This window comes from Argopecten irradians, chromosome 10, assembly GCF_041381155.1.
Source record: "Argopecten irradians isolate NY chromosome 10, Ai_NY, whole genome shotgun sequence".
Lineage (NCBI taxonomy): Eukaryota > Metazoa > Mollusca > Bivalvia > Pectinida > Pectinidae > Argopecten > Argopecten irradians.
In genome coordinates this window covers 33,140,933-33,165,674 of record NC_091143.1, presented here as the reverse complement: position 1 = coordinate 33,165,674, position 24,742 = coordinate 33,140,933, and the positions used below count along the sequence as shown (strand labels likewise).

The window sequence follows — 24,742 nt, the reverse complement described above, 5'->3', positions numbered from 1 at the left end:
TAATAGCAACTCATGTAGTGGGTAGGGGGTACAGGGTACAGGGTACAGGGTACACGGTACAGGGTACAAGGTATGCAAGTATGACTCGGAATAAAATTACCGACTGCCATTGGTATGAAAGTAATTGAAAAATTGCTTTTATATCAAGTAATAAGATGTTCCTTGAAACGATTCCTTCATAATCTATTGTAATTCACTCGAACATCTAAGGCGTCATAACCCGCTCATGCGCAAGCCGATAGTCCGTAATAGCAACTCATGTAGTGGGTAGGGGTACAGGGTAGGGGGTACAGGGTAGAGGGTAGAGGGTACAGGGTACAGGGTACAGAGTATGCAAGTATGACTCGGAATAAAATTACCGACTGCCATTGGTGTGAAAGTAATTGAAAAATTGCTTTTATATCAAGTAATAAGATGTTCCTTGAAACGATTCCTTCATAATCTATTGTAATTCACTCGAACATCTAAGGCGTCATAACCCGCGCATGCGCAAGCCGATAGTCCGTAATAGCAACTCATGTAGTGGGTAAGGGGTACAGGGTACAGGGTACGGGGTACAGGGTAGAGGGTACAGGGTAGAGGGTACAGGGTACAGGGTACAAGGTATGCAAGTATGACTCGGAATAAAATTACCGACTGCCATTGGTGTGAAAGTAATTGAAAAATTGCTTTTATATCAAGTAATAAGATGTTCCTTGAAACGATTCCTTCATAATATATTGTAATTCACTCGAACATATAAGGCGTCATAACCCGCGCATGCGCAAGCCGATAGTCCGTAATAGCAACTCATGTAGCGGGTACAGGGTAGAGGGTACAGGGTACGGGGTACAGGGTACAGGGTACAGGGTACAGGGTACAGGGTACAGGGTATGCAAGTATGACTCGGAATAAAATTACCGACTGCCATTGGTATGAAAGTAATTGAAAAATTGCTTTTATATCAAGTAATAAGATGTTCCTTGAAACGATTCCTTCATAATCTATTGTAATTCACTCGAACATCTAAGGCGTCATAACCCGCGCATGCGCAAGCCGATAGTCCGTAATTGCAACTCATGTAGTGGGTAGGGGGTACAGGGTACAGGGTACAGGGGTACAGGGTACAGGGTACAGGGTACGCGTACAGGGTACAGGGTAAAGGGTGCAGGGTACAGGGTACAAGGTATGCAAGTATGACTCGGAATAAATTTACCGACTGCCATTGGTATGAAACTAATTGAAAAATTGCTTTTATATCAAGTAATAAGATGTTCCTTGAAACGATTCCTTCATAATCTATTGTAATTCACTCGAACATCTAAGGCGTCATAACCCGCGCATGCGCAAGCCGATAGTCCGTAATAGCAACTCATGTAGTGGTAGGGTAGGGGGTACAGGGTACAGGGTACAGGGTACAGGGTACAGGGTACAAGGTATGCAAGTATGACTCGGAATAAAATTACCGACTGCCATTGGTATGAAAGTAATTGAAAAATTGCTTTTATATCAAGTAATAAGATGTTCCTTGAAACGATTCCTTCATAATCTATTGTAATTCACTCGAACATCTAAGGCGTCATAACCCGCGCATGCGCAAGCCGATAGTCCGTAATAGCAACTCATGTAGTGGGTAGGGGGTACAGGGTACAGGGTACAGGGTATGCAAGTATGACTCGGAATAAAATTACCGACTGCCATTGGTATGAAAGTAATTGAAAAATTGCTTTTATATCAAGTAATAAGATGTTCCTCGAAACGATTCATAATCTATTGTAATTCACTCGAACATCTAAGGCGTCATAACCCGCGCATGCGCAAGCCGATAGTCCGTAATTGCAACTCATGTAGTGGGTAGGGGGTAGAGGGTACAGGGTACAGGGTACAGGGTACAGGGTACTAGAATCAGTTACAAGTTAAAGTTGTGCCTTTTGATATTGTGGACATTTTATGTTATAGTGGAGCGACTAAGCATACAAATTGTTCAAAGTTTGAAGAAAGCATGACACTTTGCATATGGCTTCTTTAGGACATAAGGTTTCAGGAAAAAAGACCCCAAAAATCACGGCTTCTGGTGGCCGCCATATTGATTTTCCAAATGGCGCTAAACCACCTTCTGCGACCCATATCTCACATTCTATAACAGGTAGACCCATACTTTTAACGTCTACACCCATATCATTGAACATTCTGGTAGTGTTACACGTCAAGTAGAAGGACGCCATTTTGTATTTTAAGATGGCCGCCAACTCTGCAAACTATATCTGTATATTATATATATAAATGAACAATCTGATTTTAAGCAAATAAACTTCTGCAAATATAATACGAGTATTTAAATTTTTGTAGTGCTTCTTACATTTTGAAATATAAGATGGCCGTTTAAATCAAAGTTGTTTCCGAATTTCACTCTGTAAGTGATCGAGCAAAATATCAAGTTAACATTCTTTCACGTCTACACCCATATAGTTGATATTTATTTTTATTGATACTTCATGTAGAAAGACAATCATTTCGCATTCAAAGATGGTCGCCACATTTACTACATTAACCTATTTATCTATATATAATAATAATAATATAATGATTGTCTAAGCTGACTTTAAACAAATTAAATACATGCAAATTCAGTGAGTATTTATATGTTTTAGCGTTTGATACAAAATAATTCAATTCTAATCTAATATTCAAAATGACTGCAATCTGAAATTCAAGATGTCCAGCAGCATTAGATTAAAGGTACATAAATTAACCGAAACGTCGGATAATTTCTGAAACAATACTTTAAAACTTGAGTCCCAAATGGTATTAACTTCTGTAAATATTACACTTAACACTATTCTCTGAACCAATCTGAATAGATGAATCAAATGCAAACGTAAATTTCCATAAAGCGTGTCGTTTATGATCCCCGACGTCGTCTTTATCAACACACCGTGGTTGACTTTCACTTCGGTGATTAGTAAACTTTTAATCATTTCATCCTTTCGGACAGGTATCGGACCATTAACTCTTTCAATGTACAGCAGCTTGAAAAACATTCATGTTCCACACCCATTTTCATGCCTAAAAGTAAAGTATAGTTCTAGAATCAAATTTTACGCAACAGCAACATTTGTCATTCTCGAAAGAACATTCATACAATAACTCAGTGTTAATGCTTTAACTCTAAAAAGAGGCTTTGGCAGAGAGAACAATCACAAATTGCTTTGTGAAATCGTCTACACCATGCAATTGAAAATAATCTTTCCTGAAGGAAATTTTCACCACATCAGCACAATAACCTATTGGTACACCTTACACCGTCTACAAATGCAAGATGTGCCAAAACCTTATAAAAATACTGTAAAGTGTCATCATGGTGATATTCATGACGGCTAACGAATATATTTTTGCTAAAGCAAAAAGGCAATAAGGCTACAAATTGTTAATTATGGCTGCAATGTCCGGCCGCCAACCGCATCTGAGGAAATTTGATGTGGATTCAGGGGAAGATATCCCCCCTATTGTTAATAATCCGATAAAATGTCAGAAAATTGGTTGGATGTAATCCTGAACGACATTAACAACACCAGGAGATTCCATTTAAGGAATGACTTCATAGTAAGTTCATGCAAGATTTTGCCGCCAAAGCGTGGATGTCTGCCTCGCCTGACAATGAACCCTTGTCGTACTTCTATCAAACAAGTCCTTGCGAAGATAATCATAAGTACCTCAATGGCAAAGCATTATAAAATTTAGCTGAGCCTTCGTAGAACTCCCAATTTCAGGAGATGAAGATGGCGATGGCAAGACAGATGATAATGTTGAAATAAGAATAGAGATGAAGCGCTATGCTAGCAGTGCAGTATATGTAAAAAGATGCACCTAAAACACATAGCCACTCTCAGTAAAACATACCTACGGCACCAAGGACTGGGTGAAAATAAATTGCAGTGATGGAGAACAGAAGAACCGTAAGCCTTCAAACTAAGCGCAAGCAATGGAGATAATAGAGAGTATAAACATGCAATATTGGGACCACATAGACAGCAAACTAACTTAGTCAGATATTTGTCATCCGGAACCTTGCCCATGACAAAAAGTGGGACCGATAGTACAAGTTGTTGATTGTGCCACGAGGAACTCTTGCGCGTTCTATTACCCCAGCTAATTAAAAAAGTATAGAGGTTGCCCTGAGAAAGTGCTAAGTAAATTGGCAGACATCTTGAAAAGAAAACAAGCCCTAGCCACTAAAACAAAATAGCTTTATCAACTTTGTTGAACACAAAAAGTGATGAGAAACGTTAGTATGATATGAAGAAGGATTTCATACATACACACGAGAAAAAATGTGGATTTGTTCTCAAACACCATAAGGTGAAGAAATGCGTCCAGATGAAGTGGTTAAAGATGACTTGAAATTTTCATAGAAGCTTCACTGTGAGGAGGAATTTCTGTTTAAGGTTTTCCTGTTTACTGCACGTCCCCACATCGGAATTTTTGTGGTAGTGGCAAGTAATCAACAATGGATTTACTCTCCAAAACAGGCGAGAAGGATTAATCGCTGAAGAAGTGACAAGGTATGAGTTGGGTGTTATCTGCAAATGAGCAGTGATTTGGTTAATCGTAGTTGACTTGCAACTTTGAAGATGTTCTAGTTGAGGAGGCGATAAAGCCCATGAAATATGATCCTCCGATGAGTTAAATGCAGGGATTTATTCCAATACAATTCAAGACATGTCATATATATCAACATTTTATGAGTGTTAGCTTGATTTTTTGCTCGATTACTTACAGAGTGAAATACAGAAATTCAAAATGGCGGTCATGTTAAAATTAAAACAAGATTCAAATTATTTATTTGTACACTGCAAAAGTATTAGTACTTTCTCTATATTTGCTTAAAGCCAGTTTAGCCAATTAGATGCATTGTATATAAAGATATAGCTCGCACAGTTGGCGGTCATCTTCAAATATAAAATGTTGGTCATTCTACGTGAAGTTTAACACTACCAGAATGTTCATAGGTATCAATTATATAGGTGTAAGCGTTTAAAGTTTGGGTCTAGCTGGTATAGAACCTGAGTTATGGGTCGTAAAGGTGATTTGGACGGCCATTTTGAAAACCAATATGGCGGCCGCCAGGATCGATGATTTTTTGAGTCCATTTTTTTCCTGTAACCTTATGTCCTAAAGAAGCCATATGCAAAGTATCATGCTTAAAAATTTTGCCGAAAAATCGACCTTAGCAGCTTCACTAATAGGTGGGTTTTTTTCTATTACCATGGAAACTAAGCCAAAAATACCAAATTCTTGTTCTTTTTGTCTCCAGATCATAACTCCTTAACCGTTCAACGCAGCTCCATGAAATTTTCTGTATATTTCAGACAAGTGTCCTTCTGTTGCCATGAAGAAATGCCAAATTATAGTTTATTTTTTTACCTGCCGTTTTTTTTTTCATATTTACAATACTCGCATACATTTTATGTAATACTTGAATAATTCTTACTTTGACCTTGATGATTTTGGGGTTTATTCCAACTGTGGGGCGCGGGGATAATGCCATGCTTTGCGGCTCATTTGTTTATCTAAACCCCTTACGCATTTAAAATGGTCTATTAGCACTCTGGGAGATCGAAATGTATTTATATGTAGTATACATGTATATAGACTTAAGTACTTATACCATCCATGTGAACCATCATCATCGTTGGCAATCGACTGTGTCCCAACAATTAAATGTCATTGCGTCGTCTTGAGAACTGTTCATATTAAGAGAACGAAAATCTGGCGGTGATTTTGACGATTAAATTTAATTGGATTATTTTTTGTAATTCAATCCGATGGAAAGTACATTTTAATATGTACTTCAATCTAATTGGGTTTTTTTTTTTTTGTAATTCGATCCGATAATAAGTACATTTTGATACGTAACTCAATCTAATCGGACTAATTTTGATATACAGTCAACACCAGTTAACTCGATATGAGCGGGTCCAGATTGACATTTCGAATTATACGAGCACTCGAGTTAGTCTTAATATATTGTTATTTATACTAACAAACTTTTAATCTTGTTAAAATCTTCTGACAGCTCAAATTACTTAAGTCTCAGCTTTTCCTGATACCGTTCATTTTAAGGGTATTTCGCTTAGACGTTTCTAATCACTTTTTCAAATCAAAATAAACTGATTAATGAATTTCGAATAATGAATGAAAATCGTTGAGACCTTTTATAAGGGATGATGGAGTTGCAGTTGATTACAAATCTTTATTTTCCAAAACTCCAATCAAGAAGATAAAACCAGTAGTACGTCATGTGGTATCCCTCCCGCGAGTCCATTACGAAGCATCCCGGGAGGAGGGATTGCTGTGGGTTCTTCGCTGTTGGCACTAGGTAACTACCGTTCCAATTAAAACGGCACTCCGGGTGAGAGGCATCCTCTATAACGTGCGATTCAAACATGACATCCATAGTCTGCGGAAAATAAATTAAAACAATAGTTTCCTTATCATCTGATGTCATAAATATATTTGTTTTTTAAATCTGATTACACAGTTACAAAACATGCATGTGTTGATTTACATCATCAACTGTTATAGGTGTATATAGGAATCAGTAAGTGCACTGAGATCGTGGTAGAGAGAACGTTAAATGGTTACATCATCCTTGAAGACAACACAAGGATGTCGATGTTTGAGAAAACCTGACTACTTTTTCATTTCAAATGGCGTGTTTTCTGTGGGTTTTTTTTATTTTCAATGTTCAATTTCGTCTATGAATCTGAATTAAAAGAATGATAAATGGTACTGGTAGTATTTTTCTCTTCTTGTGAAAGAAAAAATTGGTGCCACATTTAATCGAGCATGTAAGGAAGTAACAGACATAGTCAAGTTATGTAAATTTCACTACACTACACATAGGAAAATAACAGACAAAATGTAGGAAAATAAATCACGACAAAATTAATTTTTGAGTAAAATACCTAAAATAAAATAACTACACATAGAAAATCACGTATGTAGGAAAAAATACAGACATAGTTAATTTGAGTAAAATACACTACCCCATATAATCACGCATGTAGGAAAATAACTGACAGTTAATTTGGGTAAAATACACTACCCATAGGAAAATAATAGTTAATTGGTAAAATAACACACATATAATCACGCATGTAGGAAATAACAGACAAAGTTAATTTGGGTAAAATACGCTTCACATATAATCACGTATGTAGGAAAATAACAGACAAAGTTAATTTGGGTAAAATACACTTCACATATAATCACGCATGTAGGAAAATAAAAGACTTAGTAAAGTTATGTAAAATACACTACACATATAATCACGCATGTAGGGAAAAAAGACAAAGTTAAGTTATGTAAAATACACTACACATATAATCGACGCATGTAGGAAAATAACAGACATAGTTAATTGAGTAAAATACACTACACATATAATAACACGCATGTAGGAAAATAACAGACATAGTTAATTTGAGTAAAATACACTACCCATATAATCACGCATGTAGGAAAATAACTGACATAGTTAATTTGAGTAAAATACACTACCCATATAATCACGCATGTAGGAAAATAACTGACAAAGTTAATTTGAGTAAAATACACTACCCATATAATCACGCATGTAGGAAAATAACTGACAAAGTTAATTTGAGTAAAATACACTACCCATATAATCACGTATGTAGGAAAATAACTGACATAGTTAATTTGAGTAAAATACACTACCCATATAATCACGTATGTAGGAAAATAACTGACATAGTTAATTTGAGTAAAATACACTACACATATAAACACGCATGTAGGAAAATAACAAAGTTAAGTTGAGTCAAATACACTACAATCAAGGACCCTATAGAAAACAGAAATTACTTGATAAGCTTTTATAGCATTGACAAATAATTTCCGTAGGCATCACTTCATTTCAAAATCGAAAACAAATATAAACAACAGATTTTGCCTTTTTTCGCACTGGATAATTCAAAGTTTTGTTAAACAAATAATGATTAATCCGCTAATCAGAAACGAAAGCAAACATGATGCAAACTATTTACAACACATTATTTTTTCAAAGTAAATTATCCTGCTGAGTGAATTGCAACCCGTGTTTTGGTCTTATTCTTTCTGTACATTGGACTGAATATCTTCTCATTATGTATAATGAAAAAAAGAAAAAAAATCAGCAAACTTTGTAGCAAGAATATGATCAAAATTCGGGTTGTAAATTCACTCAGCAATTTTACTTTGACATGATGATTTATTTTGAAAAAAATTATGTGTTTTATGCTAAATCAGTAGGTCAAATTAAACTGTTGAAAAAAAAGTTTATGCTAATTCAGTAAGTCAAATTAAACTGTTTATGCTAATTCAATAGGTCAAATAAAACTGATATCGAAATTTCAGCGTTTGTCGTTTTACAATTTCCATGTGTTTACTAAGCTGTTATAAGGGTCATTTCATAATCTTGCATGCAATATCAAAATGAAAAAAAAGGTAAATGTCATTTCAACATTGAGGAACAGTTACACAAACTGGTATTTAGACTAATCACATTTTAACGACAATTTTTTAATTAAAATTGAAATGGGTGTTTGTGCATAACTTGAATATTACCATCGGCATAATAAAATATTCCGTTCACAAATGAAGATAGGAAGATGTATTCATTGGTTTAGCTGATAAGAAATCTAAATTTTAGATAGCAAGTAAATAAGCCTTTCATCTTTCAAACAGTTTGATCTCTTATATCTAATTATGATTTTGTTTATCAAGAATTTCCCCAACAAAGCATAAAAACAATATGTTAACCAATAAAAAATAATGGCGTGAACTGACCATCTTAATAAACAATAATGCAAATCAATGTTTAGGAAATTGATCCTCGACCTTACCATGGCGTCTCGTCCATTGGTCGCCTTCATCATACTAACGGTGATACCCCCGTAGTCACATGTCCCAACCTCTATATTACTAAATCGCTTCCCTAACGTTATTGGCGGTGTCTTTATCGTACGAATACATCCACTGCAAAATAAAGATTATATACTAATAAAGTACCAACTGCAAAATAAAGAAAATATAAATACCAATAAAGTACCATACTGTGCGCGCAAAAATAAAGAAATATAAATACCAATACAAAGTACCCACTGGCAAAATAAAGAATATATTAATACCAACAAAGTACTCACTGCAAAATAAAGAATATATTAATACCAACAAAGTACTCACTGCAAAATAAAGAATATATTAATACCAACAAAGTACTCACTGCAAAATAAAGAATATATAAATACCAACAAAGTACTCACTGCAAAATAAAGAATATATTAATACCAACAAAGTACTCACTGCAAAATAAAGAATATATTAATACCAACAAAGTACTCACTGCCAAATAAAGAACATATTAATACCAACAAAGTCCTCACTATAAAAAAAAATACAAAGATCATTCACAGGATAATTAGAAAAAGCTTAAAATCTATTTAACTAAAACAAAATGCAGACATGTAAAAAAAACTTATAACATGAGTGTAAGACGTTTCGCAGCAGTAAATGAACATGAGGCTTTTCAATAGTTGATTTGATGACAAATATCAAATCAGTATGCGCTCTATCACGGAAGGTATGATAATGAAAAGTGGTCATATTTCATCGACTTGTTCATGTAAACTAGGCTTTACATCACAGTGTACAACTATCAGAAAATGGAAAATTTTATTTGCTGAATTTGAAAATCATAATCTCTACATAATTTTGCTGTAACGTTTTACTTTTTTCTGAGTAAATATCTGGGTATCTGACTACTATAGAAGAATATTCAGTGATTTAATACTGAGATAACCCGGTCGTGATGATTCGGTATCATGTTAAGACAAACTTCGCCAATATGATTATTGAATTTTCGCTGCAAAAACCCTTACTTTTGTCAATTGACCTTGTTACCTTGTATCTCAGGTACCATTGACTGTGACCAGTAGTGACACCTGACTGATGTTGACCTTGTTACCTTGTATCCCAGGTATCTGTTACCTTGTACCCCAGGTATCTGTTACCTTGTATCCCAGGTATCATTGACCGTGACCAGTAGCGACACCTGACTGATGTTGACCTTGTTACCTTGTATCCCAGGTATCTGTTACCTTGTATCCCAGGTATCATTGACCGTGACCAGTAGTGACACCTGACTGATGTTGACCTTGTTACCTTGTATCCCAGGTATCTGTTACCTTGTATCCCAGGTATCATTGACCGTGACCAGTAGTGACACCTGACTGATGTTGACCTTGTTACCTTGTATCCCAGGTATCTGTTACCTTGTATCCCAGGTATCATTGACCGTGACCAGTAGTGACACCTGACTGATGTTGACCTTGTTACCTTGTATCCCAGGTATCTGTTACCTTGTATCCCAGGTATCTGTTACCTTGTATCCCAGGTATCATTGACCGTGACCAGTAGTGACACCTGACTGATGTTGACCTTGTTACCTTGTATCCCAGGTATATGTTACCTTGTATCCCAGGTATCATTGACCGTGACCAGTAGTGACACCTGACTGATGTTAGTGAGGTGTGTCTGCAACTCCTGTAATTCACCAGTGCCTTTCCAGGCATCTGACAGGCCTAGATTAATGAATCCAGTAAGTAATAACAAAAACAGTAGCATAGTCGTATTGGTCCTATACCGTAATCTGTCACTGTGAATTAAACATTTGGTAAGATAAGAAGCGCCTTCAGTTTGATGAGATATGTCTGTCTTGTGCACAGTCTAACCACTGATAATGTTTTATGTTATTTATTTGTTATGTATCTTTTATTTTCTTTTCCTTTCCACGAGTTCCATTAATAAAACGTAAAATAAAAGGAAAACGTTATTGGAGAAAATCAGACAACATTTTGTGTCTATTCGTTTTGCCAATAGAATGACACAGCTTAGCAAACGAAAACCGACGTCCAAGTATATAAGATAACTTGATAATTATCAAATCAAGAAAAATGAAATAAAGAAATAATCAGAAATGTAAGCGTATTACAATATTTCTATATATTTACATATGCCCCTATATATGCCCCTGAGGGGCTTTCCTCAGGAATGTTCGAGGAATTCCATAGTTACGTCAGTCAAACACCATGCAAACACTTGTCTATCATCCGTGCAATAAAATAAAAGTCGTGACTATGAAGATTATAGTTTATATCGCGTACGTAGACCGATACATACATTACAACATTCAGCAGCTCAACAGTCATACCATTTGATCAACAGGCTATTTCATAGTCACTTTCCTCGGTTGAAAATCAAATATAGCGGCTCGCTCCACTTCGGCCGCATCACTACCCTGACAACGATACCGGTAGTCGTTCCGCCTCGGTTATCTCAATTTTTATTCGAAATGGGCATTATTGATGCATTATCAAATTGAAAAAAACAACAACATAATTTAGAAATAATTAAAGGTGTTATTGTTATATTTCAAATCAAACTGGAGCTATAACATTCAACAATCGGAACTATATCTTCGGTCATCCTGACTACTGTAGTTACCCAACTTAGCAACCATCACCGTTTTAAATTTGACGTAAAAGTAGACTTATTTATGTAAACATAAAGATTGAACAGTGTTTTGATTGCGTTAAAGGTGGTATGAACGCAATGGGATACAGACATATTCAATAATCTTTATAAAAACGAAAAGGACCATGTCTGTAAGTGTTACCGTTCGCGGTCATGTATTTATGTCTTATCTCGTTCAAGTTTAAGAATTAGGGACAAAATAGTCACTTCAAACAAATCAATCATTTGAATGTTGCTATATTTATTTCACAATAAACAAATTGTATAGTTAGTGTTGTCTTACACTGTCGCTTACTGTATAGTTGATGTTGTATTACATTGCTTACTGTATAGTTGGTGTTGTTTTACATTGTTTGCTGTAAAGTTGATGTTATTTTACATTGTCGTTTAATGTATAGTTGGTGTTGTATTACATTGCTAACTGTATAGATGGTGTTGTCTTACACTGTCGCTTACTGTATAGTTGGTGTTGTTTAACATTGCTCGATGTATAGTTGGTTTTGCTTTACACTGTCGCTTTCTGTATAGTTGGTGTTGTATTACATTGCTTACTGTATAGTTGGTGTTGTATTACATTGCTTACTGTATAGTTGGTGTTGTTTTACATTGCTTACTGTATAGTTGGTGTTGGTTTACACTGTCGCTTACTGTATAGTTGGTGTTGTTTAACATTGCTCGATGTATAGTTGGTTTTGCTTTACACTGTCGCTTTCTGTATAGTTGGTGTTGTATTACATTGCTTACTGTATAGTTGGTGTTGTATTACATTGCTTACTGTATAGTTGGTGTTGTATTACATTGCTTACTGTATAGTTGGTGTTGTTTTTCACTGTCGCTTACTGTATAGTGGTGTTGTTTTACACTGTCGCTTACTGTATAGTTGGTGTTGTTTTACACTGTCACTTACTGTATAGTTGGTGTTGATTTACACTGTCACTTTCTGTATAGTTGGTGTAGTTTTACACTGTCGCTAACTGTACAGTTGGTGTAGTTTTACATTGTCGCTTACTGTATAGTTGGTGTAGTTTTACACTGTCGCTTACTGTATAGTTGGTGTTGTTTTACATTGCTTACTGTATAGTTGGTGTTGTTTTAAACTGTTGCTTACAGACCGATACATACATTACAACATTCAGCAGCTCAACAGTCATACCATTTGATCAACAGGCTATTTCATAGTCACTTTCCTCGGTTGAAAATCAAATATAGCGGCTCGCTCCACTTCGGCCGCATCACTACCCTGACAACGATACCGGTAGTCGTTCCGCCTCGGTTATCTCAATTTTTATATTCGAAATGGGCATTATTGATGCATTATCAAATTGAAAAAAACAACAACATAATTTAGAAATAATTAAAGGTGTTATTGTTATATTTCAAATCAAACTGGAGCTATAACATTCAACAATCGGAACTATATCTTCGGTCATCCTGACTACTGTAGTTACCCAACTTAGCAACCATCACCGTTTTAAATTTGACGTAAAAGTAGACTTATTTATGTAAACATAAAGATTGAACAGTGTTTTGATTGCGTTAAAGGTGGTATGAACGCAATGGGATACAGACATATTCAATAATCTTTATAAAAACGAAAAGGACCATGTCTGTAAGTGTTACCGTTCGCGGTCATGTATTTATGTCTTATCTCGTTCAAGTTTAAGAATTAGGGACAAAATAGTCACTTCAAACAAATCAATCATTTGAATGTTGCTATATTTATTTCACAATAAACAAATTGTATAGTTAGTGTTGTCTTACACTGTCGCTTACTGTATAGTTGATGTTGTATTACATTGCTTACTGTATAGTTGGTGTTGTTTTACATTGTTTGCTGTAAAGTTGATGTTATTTTACATTGTCGTTTAATGTATAGTTGGTGTTGTATTACATTGCTAACTGTATAGATGGTGTTGTCTTACACTGTCGCTTACTGTATAGTTGGTGTTGTTTAACATTGCTCGATGTATAGTTGGTTTTGCTTTACACTGTCGCTTTCTGTATAGTTGGTGTTGTTTTACATTGCTTACTGTATAGTTGGTGTTGTATCACATTGCTTACTGTATAGTTGGTGTTGATTTACACTGTCGCTTACTGTATAGTTGGTGTTGTTTTACACTGTCGCTTACTGTATAGTTGGTGTTGTATCACATTGCTTACTGTATAGTTGGTGTTGTTTTACACTGTCGCTTACTGTATAGTTGGTGTTGTATCACATTGCTTACTGTATAGTTGGTGTTGTATCACATTGCTTACTGTATAGTTGGTGTTGTATCACATTGCTCACTGTATAGTTGGTGTTGTTTTACACTGTCGCTTACTGTATAGTTGGTGTTGTTTTACACTGTCGCTTACTGTATAGTTGGTGTTGTTTTACACTGTCGCTTACTGTATAGTTGGTGTTGTTTTACACTGTCGCTTACTGTATAGTTGGTGTAGTTTTACACTGTCGCTAACTGTACAGTTGGTGTAGTTTTTACATTGTCGCTTACTGTATAGTTGGTGTAGTTTTACACTGTCGCTTACTGTATAGTTGGTGTTGTTTTACATTGCTTACTGTATAGTTGGTGTTGTTTTAAACTGTTGCTTACAGACCGATACATACATTACAACATTCAGCAGCTCAACAGTCATACCATTTGATCAACAGGCTATTTCATAGTCACTTTCCTCGGTTGAAAATCAAATATAGCGGCTCGCTCCACTTCGGCCGCATCACTACCCTGACAACGATACCGGTAGTCGTTCCGCCTCGGTTATCTCAATTTTTATTCGAAATGGGCATTATTGATGCATTATCAAATTGAAAAAAACAACAACATAATTTAGAAATAATTAAAGGTGTTATTGTTATATTTCAAATCAAACTGGAGCTATAACATTCAACAATCGGAACTATATCTTCGGTCATCCTGACTACTGTAGTTACCCAACTTAGCAACCATCACCGTTTTAAATTTAACGTAAAATTAGACTTATTTATGTAAATATAAAGATTGAACAGTGTTTTAATTGCGTTAAAGGTGGTATGAACGCAATGGGATACAGACATATTCAATAATCTTTATAAAAACGAAAAGGACCATGTCTGTAAGTGTTACCGTTCGCGGTCATGTATTTATGTCTTATCTCGTTCAAGTTTAAGAATTAGGGACAAAATAGTCACTTCAAACAAATCAATCATTTGAATGTTGCTATATTTATTTCACAATAAACAAATTGTATAGTTAGTGTTGTCTTACACTGTCGCTTACTGTATAGTTGATGTTGTATTACATTGCTTACTGTATAGTTGGTGTTGTTTTACATTGTTTGCTGTAAAGTTGATGTTATTTTACATTGTCGTTTAATGTATAGTTGGTGTTGTATTACATTGCTAACTGTATAGATGGTGTTGTCTTACACTGTCGCTTACTGTATAGTTGGTGTTGTTTAACATTGCTCGATGTATAGTTGGTTTTGCTTTACACTGTCGCTTTCTGTATAGTTGGTGTTGTATTACATTGCTTACTGTATAGTTGGTGTTGTATTACATTGCTTACTGTATAGTTGGTGTTGTTTTACATTGCTTACTGTATAGTTGGTGTTGGTTTACACTGTCGCTTACTGTATAGTTGGCGTTGTTTTACACTGTCGCTTACTGTATAGTTGGTGTTGTTTTACACTGTCGCTTACTGTATAGTTGGTGTTGTATTACATTGCTTACTGTATAGTTGGTGTTGTATTACATTGCTTACTGTATAGTTGGTGTTGTATTTTACACTGTCGCTTACTGTATAGTTGGTGTTGTTTTACACTGTCGCTTACTGTATAGTTGGTGTTGTTTTACACTGTCGCTTACTGTATAGTTGGTGTTGTTTTACACTGTCGCTTACTGTATAGTTGGTGTTGTTTTACACTGTCGCTTACTGTATAGTTGGTGTAGTTTTACACTGTCGCTAACTGTACAGTTGGTGTAGTTTTACATTGTCGCTTACTGTATAGTTGGTGTAGTTTTACACTGTCGCTTACTGTATAGTTGGTGTTGTTTTACATTGCTTACTGTACTGTATTACTGTATAGGTGTTGGTTACTGTATAGTTGGCGTTGTTTTTACACTGTCGCTTACTGTATAGTTGGTGTTGTACATTGCTTACTGTATAGTTGGTGTTGTATCACATTGCTTACTGTATAGTTGGTGTTGTATTTTGCAAACTGTATAGTTGGTGTTGTATCGCTTACTGTATAGTTGGTGTTGTTTTGTCGCTTACTGTATAGTTGGGTTGTTTACACTGTCGCTTACTGTATAGTTGGTGTTGTTTTTACACTGTATGTATAGTTGGTGTTGTGTTACTATTGCTTGATGTATAGTTGGTGTTGTTTACAAGTCGCTTGACATGAGTTGTGTTGTTTTACATTGTCGCTTATGTATTTCATGTTGTATAGTTGGTGTTTTACATGTCGCTTACTGTATAGTTGTGTTGTTGTTTTATACATTGTCGCTTACTGTATAGTTGGTGTTGTTTTACACACTTGTCGCTTACTGTATAGTTGGTGTTGTTTTACATTGCTTACTGTATAGTTGGCGTTGTTGTTTCACACTGTCGCTTACTGTATAGTTGGTTGGCGTCGCTTAATGTATAGTTGGTGTTTTTTTACACTGTCGCTTACTGTATAGTTGGTGTTGTTTTACACTGTCGCTTACTGTATAGTTGGTGTTGTTTTTACACCTGTCGCTTACTGTATAGTTTGGTGTTGTTTTACAATGTCGCTTACTGTATAGTTGGTTGTTGTTTTACAACTGTCGCTTACTGTATAGTTGGTGTTGTTTTACACTGTCGCTTACTGTATAGTTGGTGTTGTTTTACACTGTCGCTTACTGTATAGTTGGTGTTGTTTTACACTGTCGCTTACTGTATAGTTGGTGTTGTTTTACACTGTCGCTTACTGTATAGTTGGTGTTGTTTTTACACTGTCGCTTACTGTATAGTTGGTGTTGTTTTACACTGTCGCTTACTGGTAATAGTTGGTGTTGTTTTACACTGTCGCTTACTGTATAGTTGGTGTTGTTTTACACTGTCGCTTACTGTATAGTTGGTGTGTTGTGCACTTTTACACTGTCACTTACTGTATAGTTGGTGTTGTTTTACACTGTAGCTTACTGTATAGTTGGTGTTGTTTTACACTGTTATTGTATAGTTGTTGTTTTACACTGTCGCTTACTGTATAGTTGGTGTTGTTTTTCACACTGTAGCTTACTGTATAGTTGGGTGTTGTTTTACACTGTCACTTACTGTATAGTTGGTGTTGTTTTACACTGTAGCACTTACTGTATAGTTTGGTGTTGTTTTACACTGTCGCTTACTGTATAGTTGGTGTTGTTTTACACTGTCACTTACTGTATAGTTGGTTTGTTTTACAATGTCGCTTACTGTATAGTTTGGTGTGTTGTTTACACTGTCGCTTACTGTATAGTTGGTGTTGTTTTACATTGTTTGTACACTGTCGCTTACTGTATAGTTGGTGTTGTTTTACACTGTCGCTTACTATATAGTTGGTGTTGTTTTATCACTGTCGCTTACTGTATAGTTGGTGTTGTTTTACAATGTCGCTTACTGTTATAGTTGGTATTGTTTTACATTGTCGCTTACTGTATAGTTGGTGTTGTTTTTACACTGGTCGCTTACTGTATAGTGGTGTTGATTTACACTGTCGCTTACTGTATAGTTGGTGTTGTTTTACACTGTCGCTTACTGTATAGTTGTGTTGTTTTACACTGTCGCTTACTGTACTGTATAGTTGGTTGGTGTGTTGTTTTACACTGTCACTTACTGTATAGTTGGTTTGTTTTACACTGTATTACTGTATAGTTGGTGTTGTTTTACACTGTCGCTGTATAGTTGGTGTTTGTTTTACAACTGTCATTGTCGCTTACTGTTAGTTGGTGTTGTTTTTACACTGTCGCTTACTGTATAGTTGGTTGTTGTTTTACACTGTCACTTACTGTATAGTTGGTGTTGTTTTACACTGTCACTGTATAGTTGGTGTTGTTTTACACTGTCGCTTACTGTATAGTTGTTGTTGTTTTTACACTGTCGCTTACTGTATAGTTGGTGTTGTTTTTGCACTGTCGCTTACTGTATAGTTGGTGTTGTTTTACACTGTCGCTTACTGTATAGTTGGTGTTGTTTTACACTGTCGCTTACTGTATAGTTAGTTTTATTTTCATCTACATTGCCACTTCCACGAACCGCAATGACCACAAATGAAATGGACCAATTGAAAAGACAGATGGCCTTGTGCGTATCAAAAATAAAATTGGAGAATTTCCTCCTCGCAACATTAAACAATTAAACTCCGTGTCGAGATGACCTGTATTTTTCGATTCGTTCATCAAACTGTTTAGTGTTTTGAACATTGATTTTCTGGTCCGCTGAACTGATTCCATAAATCGATAATGGCACCCAATCCTCATTGTTAATTCCATAACCTGACCTGTCAGACGTGTTGCCGCTATATGGTATCTCATTTTTATTGTGTAGTTCAGAAGGGGGGGGGGGGGGGGGGGGGGGGGGGGGTATGCATTCAATACATCCTTCACTACAATGTAAAATAACGTATTACCTGATACTAATTTGAAGCAAAGATGATTAGTAGGGGAGGAGAAATAGTTCCCCAAGTAACCCTCTGGCAGTTTTTTGAGACATGGTTTTTTAGGACCGGTATGGTGTCTAGTTTCATTTTATGCTTGTTGCCATTGACAACTAATGTCTCATGGGGGTCATATGGCGGCCATCTTGGATTTCGGTAATAAAAAATGGCCAAAATGACACATTCGCATATATACACATAGATAGAGAACCAGACAACAATAAGAGGCAAATAAATAAATTTTGTATATAATTGAAATATGCTGTATACAATTAAATCATAATAATGACGTTACGTCTTCTCATTTTTGTGAAATGACGGGAAAACAATGAAATTTTCACCTTTTCCCCTAAAAATCGATAAATGTCAACATTTTCAACAATGATTGATTGGCAAAACACCTTGTAACAATCATTTCGAATTGCACTTACCCTTGGGTAAACACATGTGTACTATAAAAAGATAGATCGCATCAATGAGTTCGGAAAAAAAACTTAAAACGAATAGATTACAGCTCAAATATTCTGGCAAAACACATTGTAACAGTTTTGCTAAATTGAACTGACTCTTGTCTAAACATATGTATTTTAAAAGGATTTTATGTTTTTTAGCAGAATAATCGTGGACATCCCCCTCCCAACACTACTCATAGAGAAAAAAAATCACATAATTATTATTACATAAATTCTATATTCCTTGATCTATGATTCAGACAGTTCCCAATGACAATTACATTTTAAACAGGCATGGTCATGTAAGAATGTGCCAGGTTTATTGGTGGAGGAAAGGCGGAGTTCCCGGAGAAAAAACCACCGCCAGCAGTCAATACCTGGCAACTGCCCCACATTGGATTCGAACAAGCGACCTAGTGGTGGAGGGCTTGTGGTAATGTGTCGCGACATCATACCAATCAGCCACCGCGGTCCCAATTACAACTAGAACGTGATTAGTACCGTAATAATCCACTCTCTTTTAGTGAACAATTGGAAAACATAGAATTTTTCATAAATTATCGGCTCTTGCCAGAACGAAACGTACCACTGTGGTAGAATTATTATCCTTGACTTTTTTGTCCTGAAGACACGATGGTATAGCACATCACATTACCACAAAACTAAATCCTGTCGATCTCTCGACTGTCCCTTTGGTTTTTATCAAGCTGCTTCAGGTTGGCGTAGGATTTCAGCACTAAAAATAAATGTCCACATCTATTTCGACGATTACCTCATGCTCAACCTAGTCTAGGAATCGTTGGAGCGGAACGCCCGTCTGGTCCTGAAACGTTTGCTCAAAGTCGATTTTATTCCTTCCAGAGAGAAGTCTGAGGTTTTTCCTCTCATGACTTCTTCCTAGGAAACCGTTTCAACACAGTTCGGGATTTGCCCTTCCATCTTTGGAGAAGTTCCGAGAAGGCAAGAAATCTTGCTCCGACCTACTATTGACTGGTCATTCGTCCAGCGTTAGTTTTTCAATTTTCTGGGTAATATCAACTCCCTGGCAGATGTGATCCCCCTAGGGAGACTTAACATCAGACCTTTCTAGAAGTTCTTCCTCGCAAACTGGGTGCCTGCCAGCAGGGCATGGGAGGCGTGGTGGACCCTAAAAGATTATTTTCTCCAGGGGTTACTTATCCAAGTCAGCTACAACCATGACCTTGTTCACAGATGACAGGTTTGGGGGCTTACCTCGACGGCCATTGCAAGTCGGGGTAGTGGTCTGGGGATCAGGTCTTCGAGCACATCAACGTGCTGGAGATAAAGGCTGTTCGGTTGGCTCTGCAGGCTTTTCAGAAGATTCTACATCCCAAGGTGGTTTGTGTGACTACGGACAACTCTACAGTTCTCTGGAGAGAAAGGGTGGGGGTCAAAGTCCCAGGTCCCTTGTGCCCTCGCCATTCGTGTTCTTCTCTTCTATCAGGAAATGCGATTGCCTATCTTTGTCCAGCATCTTCCAGATAGGTTGAATGTTCTTGCGGATACTCTTTCCAGGCGCCGCAAGCCGGTTATGACAGAAAGGCAGCTAAATCCCCCAATCTTCGAGGGCATTTGCTAGGTGTGGAACATACTTCATATAGACCTTTCCGCCACGTCCCTGAACAACTAGTTGTCCACTTTTGTCTCTCCGGTGCCACACTAAATGACTTGGGCTGTGGACGCTCTATCTTTGGATTTTTCGAAATTTCAGGAGCATCATTTCCCCCTCCTTCTGATAGCGCCCCTGTGACCGAGACAATCCTGGTTTCCGGAGCTCTTGTCGTTTCTGTTGATGGATATTTCTCTGGATTTCCCACTCAGAACCAATCTCCTACGCCAGCCTCGGTCCCGAAAGATCCATTCACGAGCATGGAAGCTATTTCAGGAGGTCTCGCTCAGTCATGAAAACGTATCAGCTCGCATCGCCCGATCAAAAAGGTTTTCCTCACCTTTCGTCTACCAGTCATGGTGATTGTCTGTGATTGGTGTATCGACAGGAAGATAGATAAGGCCAAGACCTCTGTCCATCTGATTGCGGATTCCCTTCTCTATTTGTTTAGAGAACGCAAACTTGCCTCTGGTATGATTGCAGGCTATCATATGGCTATTTCCAGTGTACTGCATTCTCATGGTAGACCAGAGTTAGGGTCTTCCAACTCTTTGTCTGCCTTGATTAGGGGGTTCTGACTGGACAGGCCTAGAGTACGGCGGTTAGCTCCACTAATCTAGCACTTGTGTTACTGAAAGGGGCTCCTTATGAGCCTTTGGTGTCGGTCTCCATTAAAGTTTTCACTTTTGACTTCCTGCTTGCTCTTGCCTCAGGCCGTAGGAGGAGTGAAATCCATCTAATCACTTTTCATGCTTCGTTGGGCCAGATATAGCTCTGTTACCCTACTCAATGATTTACAATCTCTATTGAGTCGAAGAAGAATGATCGGCTGCTTTGTCCCAGTCGGACACTTAGGTTTCCCCTTGATAAAACAAGGGGGCGATGTACTATTCTTGCCCATTAAACAGGTCAGGAGGATTTCTCCTCCCAGTACATCTCAAGATGGATATGTCAGGTGATCAGGATTGCTTATGAGCAGTCTAATTATCAATCTGGGGCGAAATGCAAGGGGATGGCCCATGAGGTTAGAGCCCTTGCGGCTTCTTTGGCTCTCCATGATGGGTCCTGGTTCCAGGACATCATGTATGCTGCCTTTTGGCGTGGTCAGACTACTTTCACTGACTTTAACCCCGGTCCCTGTCCTCTCATTCTAATGGACTTTTTTCCTAGGATCCCGTTGTGGCGGCCCAGTCTGTGACTGTTCCTCCTCAGCAGATGTTATATGTATTTGTATTTTTTAACTTATACGAGCAGGCATCCCAATGGTACACCTTTTTCATGGGAAAGTATATCCAGAATTGAAGGAGAATAATTCGAACCCAGTTGTTTTCACTAAAGATAAATAAATTATTACGGTTATTGGGAACTGCCTGAATTATGGATAAAACATGTGAACTAGCCTTTGGATGTTTACTGGATCCGGGAATAAGTGGGGTATTTTTACTGGGGGAGGGGGTTAGGGGTCATCTCGCTTCTTCTGCTAAAAACCATAAATCTATCCTTTTAATATGTTTAGACAACAGTCAGTTCAATTCAGAACAACTGTTATAGTGTGTGTTGACAGAATATTTGGAGTTTTAGTTTATTAATTTTGTTTTTCATTTTTTCCATCTGAATTTTCTTTTCGGTGGAGGGGATGGGGGTCCCTGGTTTTTCCCATCTCTTTCATGCGATATTTCTATTTTTCCTAGTACACATGTGTTTACACAAGGGTAAGTGCAATTCGAAATGGCTGTAACAAGGTGTTTTGTCAATCAATTTTTACTTGTGAGGAAAATTATGAAATTTTATCGATTTTTTAGGGGAAAAAAAGCTGAAAATGTCATTGTTTTCCCGTCATTTCCCAAAAAAATGAGAAGACGTAACGTCATTATTATAATTTAATCTTATTCAGCATGTTTGAATCAAATCAAAAATGTGTTAATTTGCCTCTGATTGATTGTCTGGTTCTCTATCTATGCGCGTATATACGAATGTGTCATTTTGGCTATTTTTTGATAAAATTTGTCGGGGCGGAGGGGGTCCCTTTTCTTTTTACCGACCTCATTGATGCGATCTATCTTTTTATAGTACACATATGTTTACACAAGGGTTAAGTGCAATTCGAAATGACTGTTACAAGGTAATTTGTCCATCGATTTATTTACTCATTGAGATTTTGAGCGTTAATTAAGTAACATCAAACAATAAAAACAACACTTGTGTCAATTTCAAATCCGCAACGAATTTGTTGAAGTTAACAATGAAATTAATGTATTCTTTTGAGATCCCCCAGTTTGAGTGGAAATTCTTTCTTTTCAAGACATCTGAAATATTGAAATACGAATGACATAAAACATCCATTGTCATTCAATATCGATGTCACTCTCGATGGCTCCTGATTCTGGGAGGCTAAAGTTGGTTCCGAGTTCCGAGTTCCGTCTAAGGATTTTTTTTCTCAAATGGAATTAAAGAAATTCAGTTGATGTGATTGAACATATTACAAATGTTGTCTGTTGTGCTTTGTCATGTAATTTGTGATAGAGTTAGCTTAAACAAGTGTTCAAATAACTCATTTTTTATAAACGGTGGGTCTGTACCTAAGGAGGTCAGCCACACAATTTGTATAATTTTGAATTCTCGCCCCAATAAAGATACTACCATTGCAATATGAGTTATACCCCGTACTTAGTTTCAGAGAAGAAGTCGTTCATATGGAAATTTGAGGTTTTTCAATGTAAAACCACTCTTCATGGTATAATACTTACCATTACTTTAGAATGCAAATACGCTATCTACACCTATCTTTGAAGCCTTGACAAACAAAAGATTTGTAGAGAATCCCGTCTCCCTATCGTACCTTATCTCGTTCTTGATGAGAGTAACATAGAGTGGTATTCTTTTCTCAAAAAAAGCCACAAGGGGAAAATGACTGTGAAGGAAAAGGGGGGAGGGATGGGAAACAAGGGTGGGATTCCGTAAAGATATTGTAAGTACTACATCATGAAAATTGGTTTTACATTGAAAAATCTCAATTTCATTTCACCAATACGCTACCATAACTTTAGTATACGAATTCGTCTTTCCGTAGTAGAGAGTCCGAAGCCAGGCAGCTCAGTCAAAGGGAAATTTAGTAGACAAGCCACAGGTAAAAAGAATAAAAAATAATTGAATGAATCCCGAAGGAAAGGAATAAAAATAGATATACCTCCACGTGAAAAGAGTTTATCCTTTTGAAGCCTGCTCGCATACAGTTAAAAACCACAAATGTATATAATGTCTACTGAGGAGGAGCAGTCAGAAACTGAGTCACCACAACCGCACCCAAGGAAATACGTCCATTAGAATGGGAGGACAGAGACAGTGAAGGTCAGTGAAAGCAGACTGACCACGCCAAACGGCAGCAGATATGTCATGGAACAAGGACCCGCTGAGGAGAAAAGACAGAATAAGTGAGAAGGGTAATGGCAGAGGCGCAAAGAGTGAAGAGTGTAATACACGACATAGATATACTAATACATAGTCCGTATAATACACGTTATAATTATACTAATACATAGTCCGTATAATACACGTCATAGATATATTAATACATAGTCCGTATAATACACGTCATAGATATATTAATACATAGTCCGTGAAATACACTTCATAAGATATATACTAAATACATAGTCCGTGAAATACACTTCATAGATATACTAATACATAGTCCGTGAAATACACTTCATAGATATACTAATACATAGTCCGTGTAATCCATGTCTATAGATATACTAATACATAGTCCGTGTAATCACTCTAGATATACTAATACATAGTCCGTGAAATACACTTCATAGATATACTAATACATAGTCCGTGTAATACACGTCATAGATATACTAATACATAGTCCGTGTAATACACGTCATAGATATACTAATACATAGTCCGTGTAATACACGTCATAGATATACTAATACATAGTCCGTGTAATACACGACATAGATATACTAATACATAGTCCGTGTAATACACGTCAAAGATATACTAATACATAGTCCATATACACGTCATAGATATACTAATACATAGTCCGTGTAATACACGACATAGATATACTAATACATAGTCCGTGTAATACACGTCATAGATATACTAATACATAGTCCGTGTAATACACGACATAGATATACTAATACATAGTCCATGTAATACACTCATAGATATACTAATACATAGTCCGTATAACACGCATACTAATACGACATGTAATACACGATATACTAATACATAGTCCATGTAATACACACATAGATTATATAATACATAGTCCGTGTAATACACGTCATAGATATACTAATACATAGTCCGTGTAATACACGACATAGATATACTAATACATAGTCCGTGTAATACACGTCATAGATATACTAATACATAGTCCGTGTAATACACGTCATAGATATACTAATACATAGTCCGTGTAATA

At 36.6% G+C, this 24,742-nt stretch overlaps 1 protein-coding gene across 1 annotated transcript; it reads right to left on the bottom strand.

Moving 5' to 3' along the window:
* Positions 1 to 6,212: 6,212 nt before the first annotated feature.
* On the bottom strand, positions 6,213 to 10,701 carry LOC138332803 (uncharacterized). Its single transcript, XM_069280761.1, has 3 exons — positions 10,514 to 10,701; positions 8,889 to 9,021; positions 6,213 to 6,439 (listed from the first exon to the last, which is right to left on the bottom strand). Exons 1-3 carry the CDS (start codon positions 10,666 to 10,668, stop codon positions 6,233 to 6,235), a joined length of 495 nt encoding a protein of 164 aa, XP_069136862.1. The 5' UTR covers positions 10,669 to 10,701; the 3' UTR covers positions 6,213 to 6,232.
* Between the last annotated feature and the right edge of the window lie 14,041 nt (positions 10,702 to 24,742).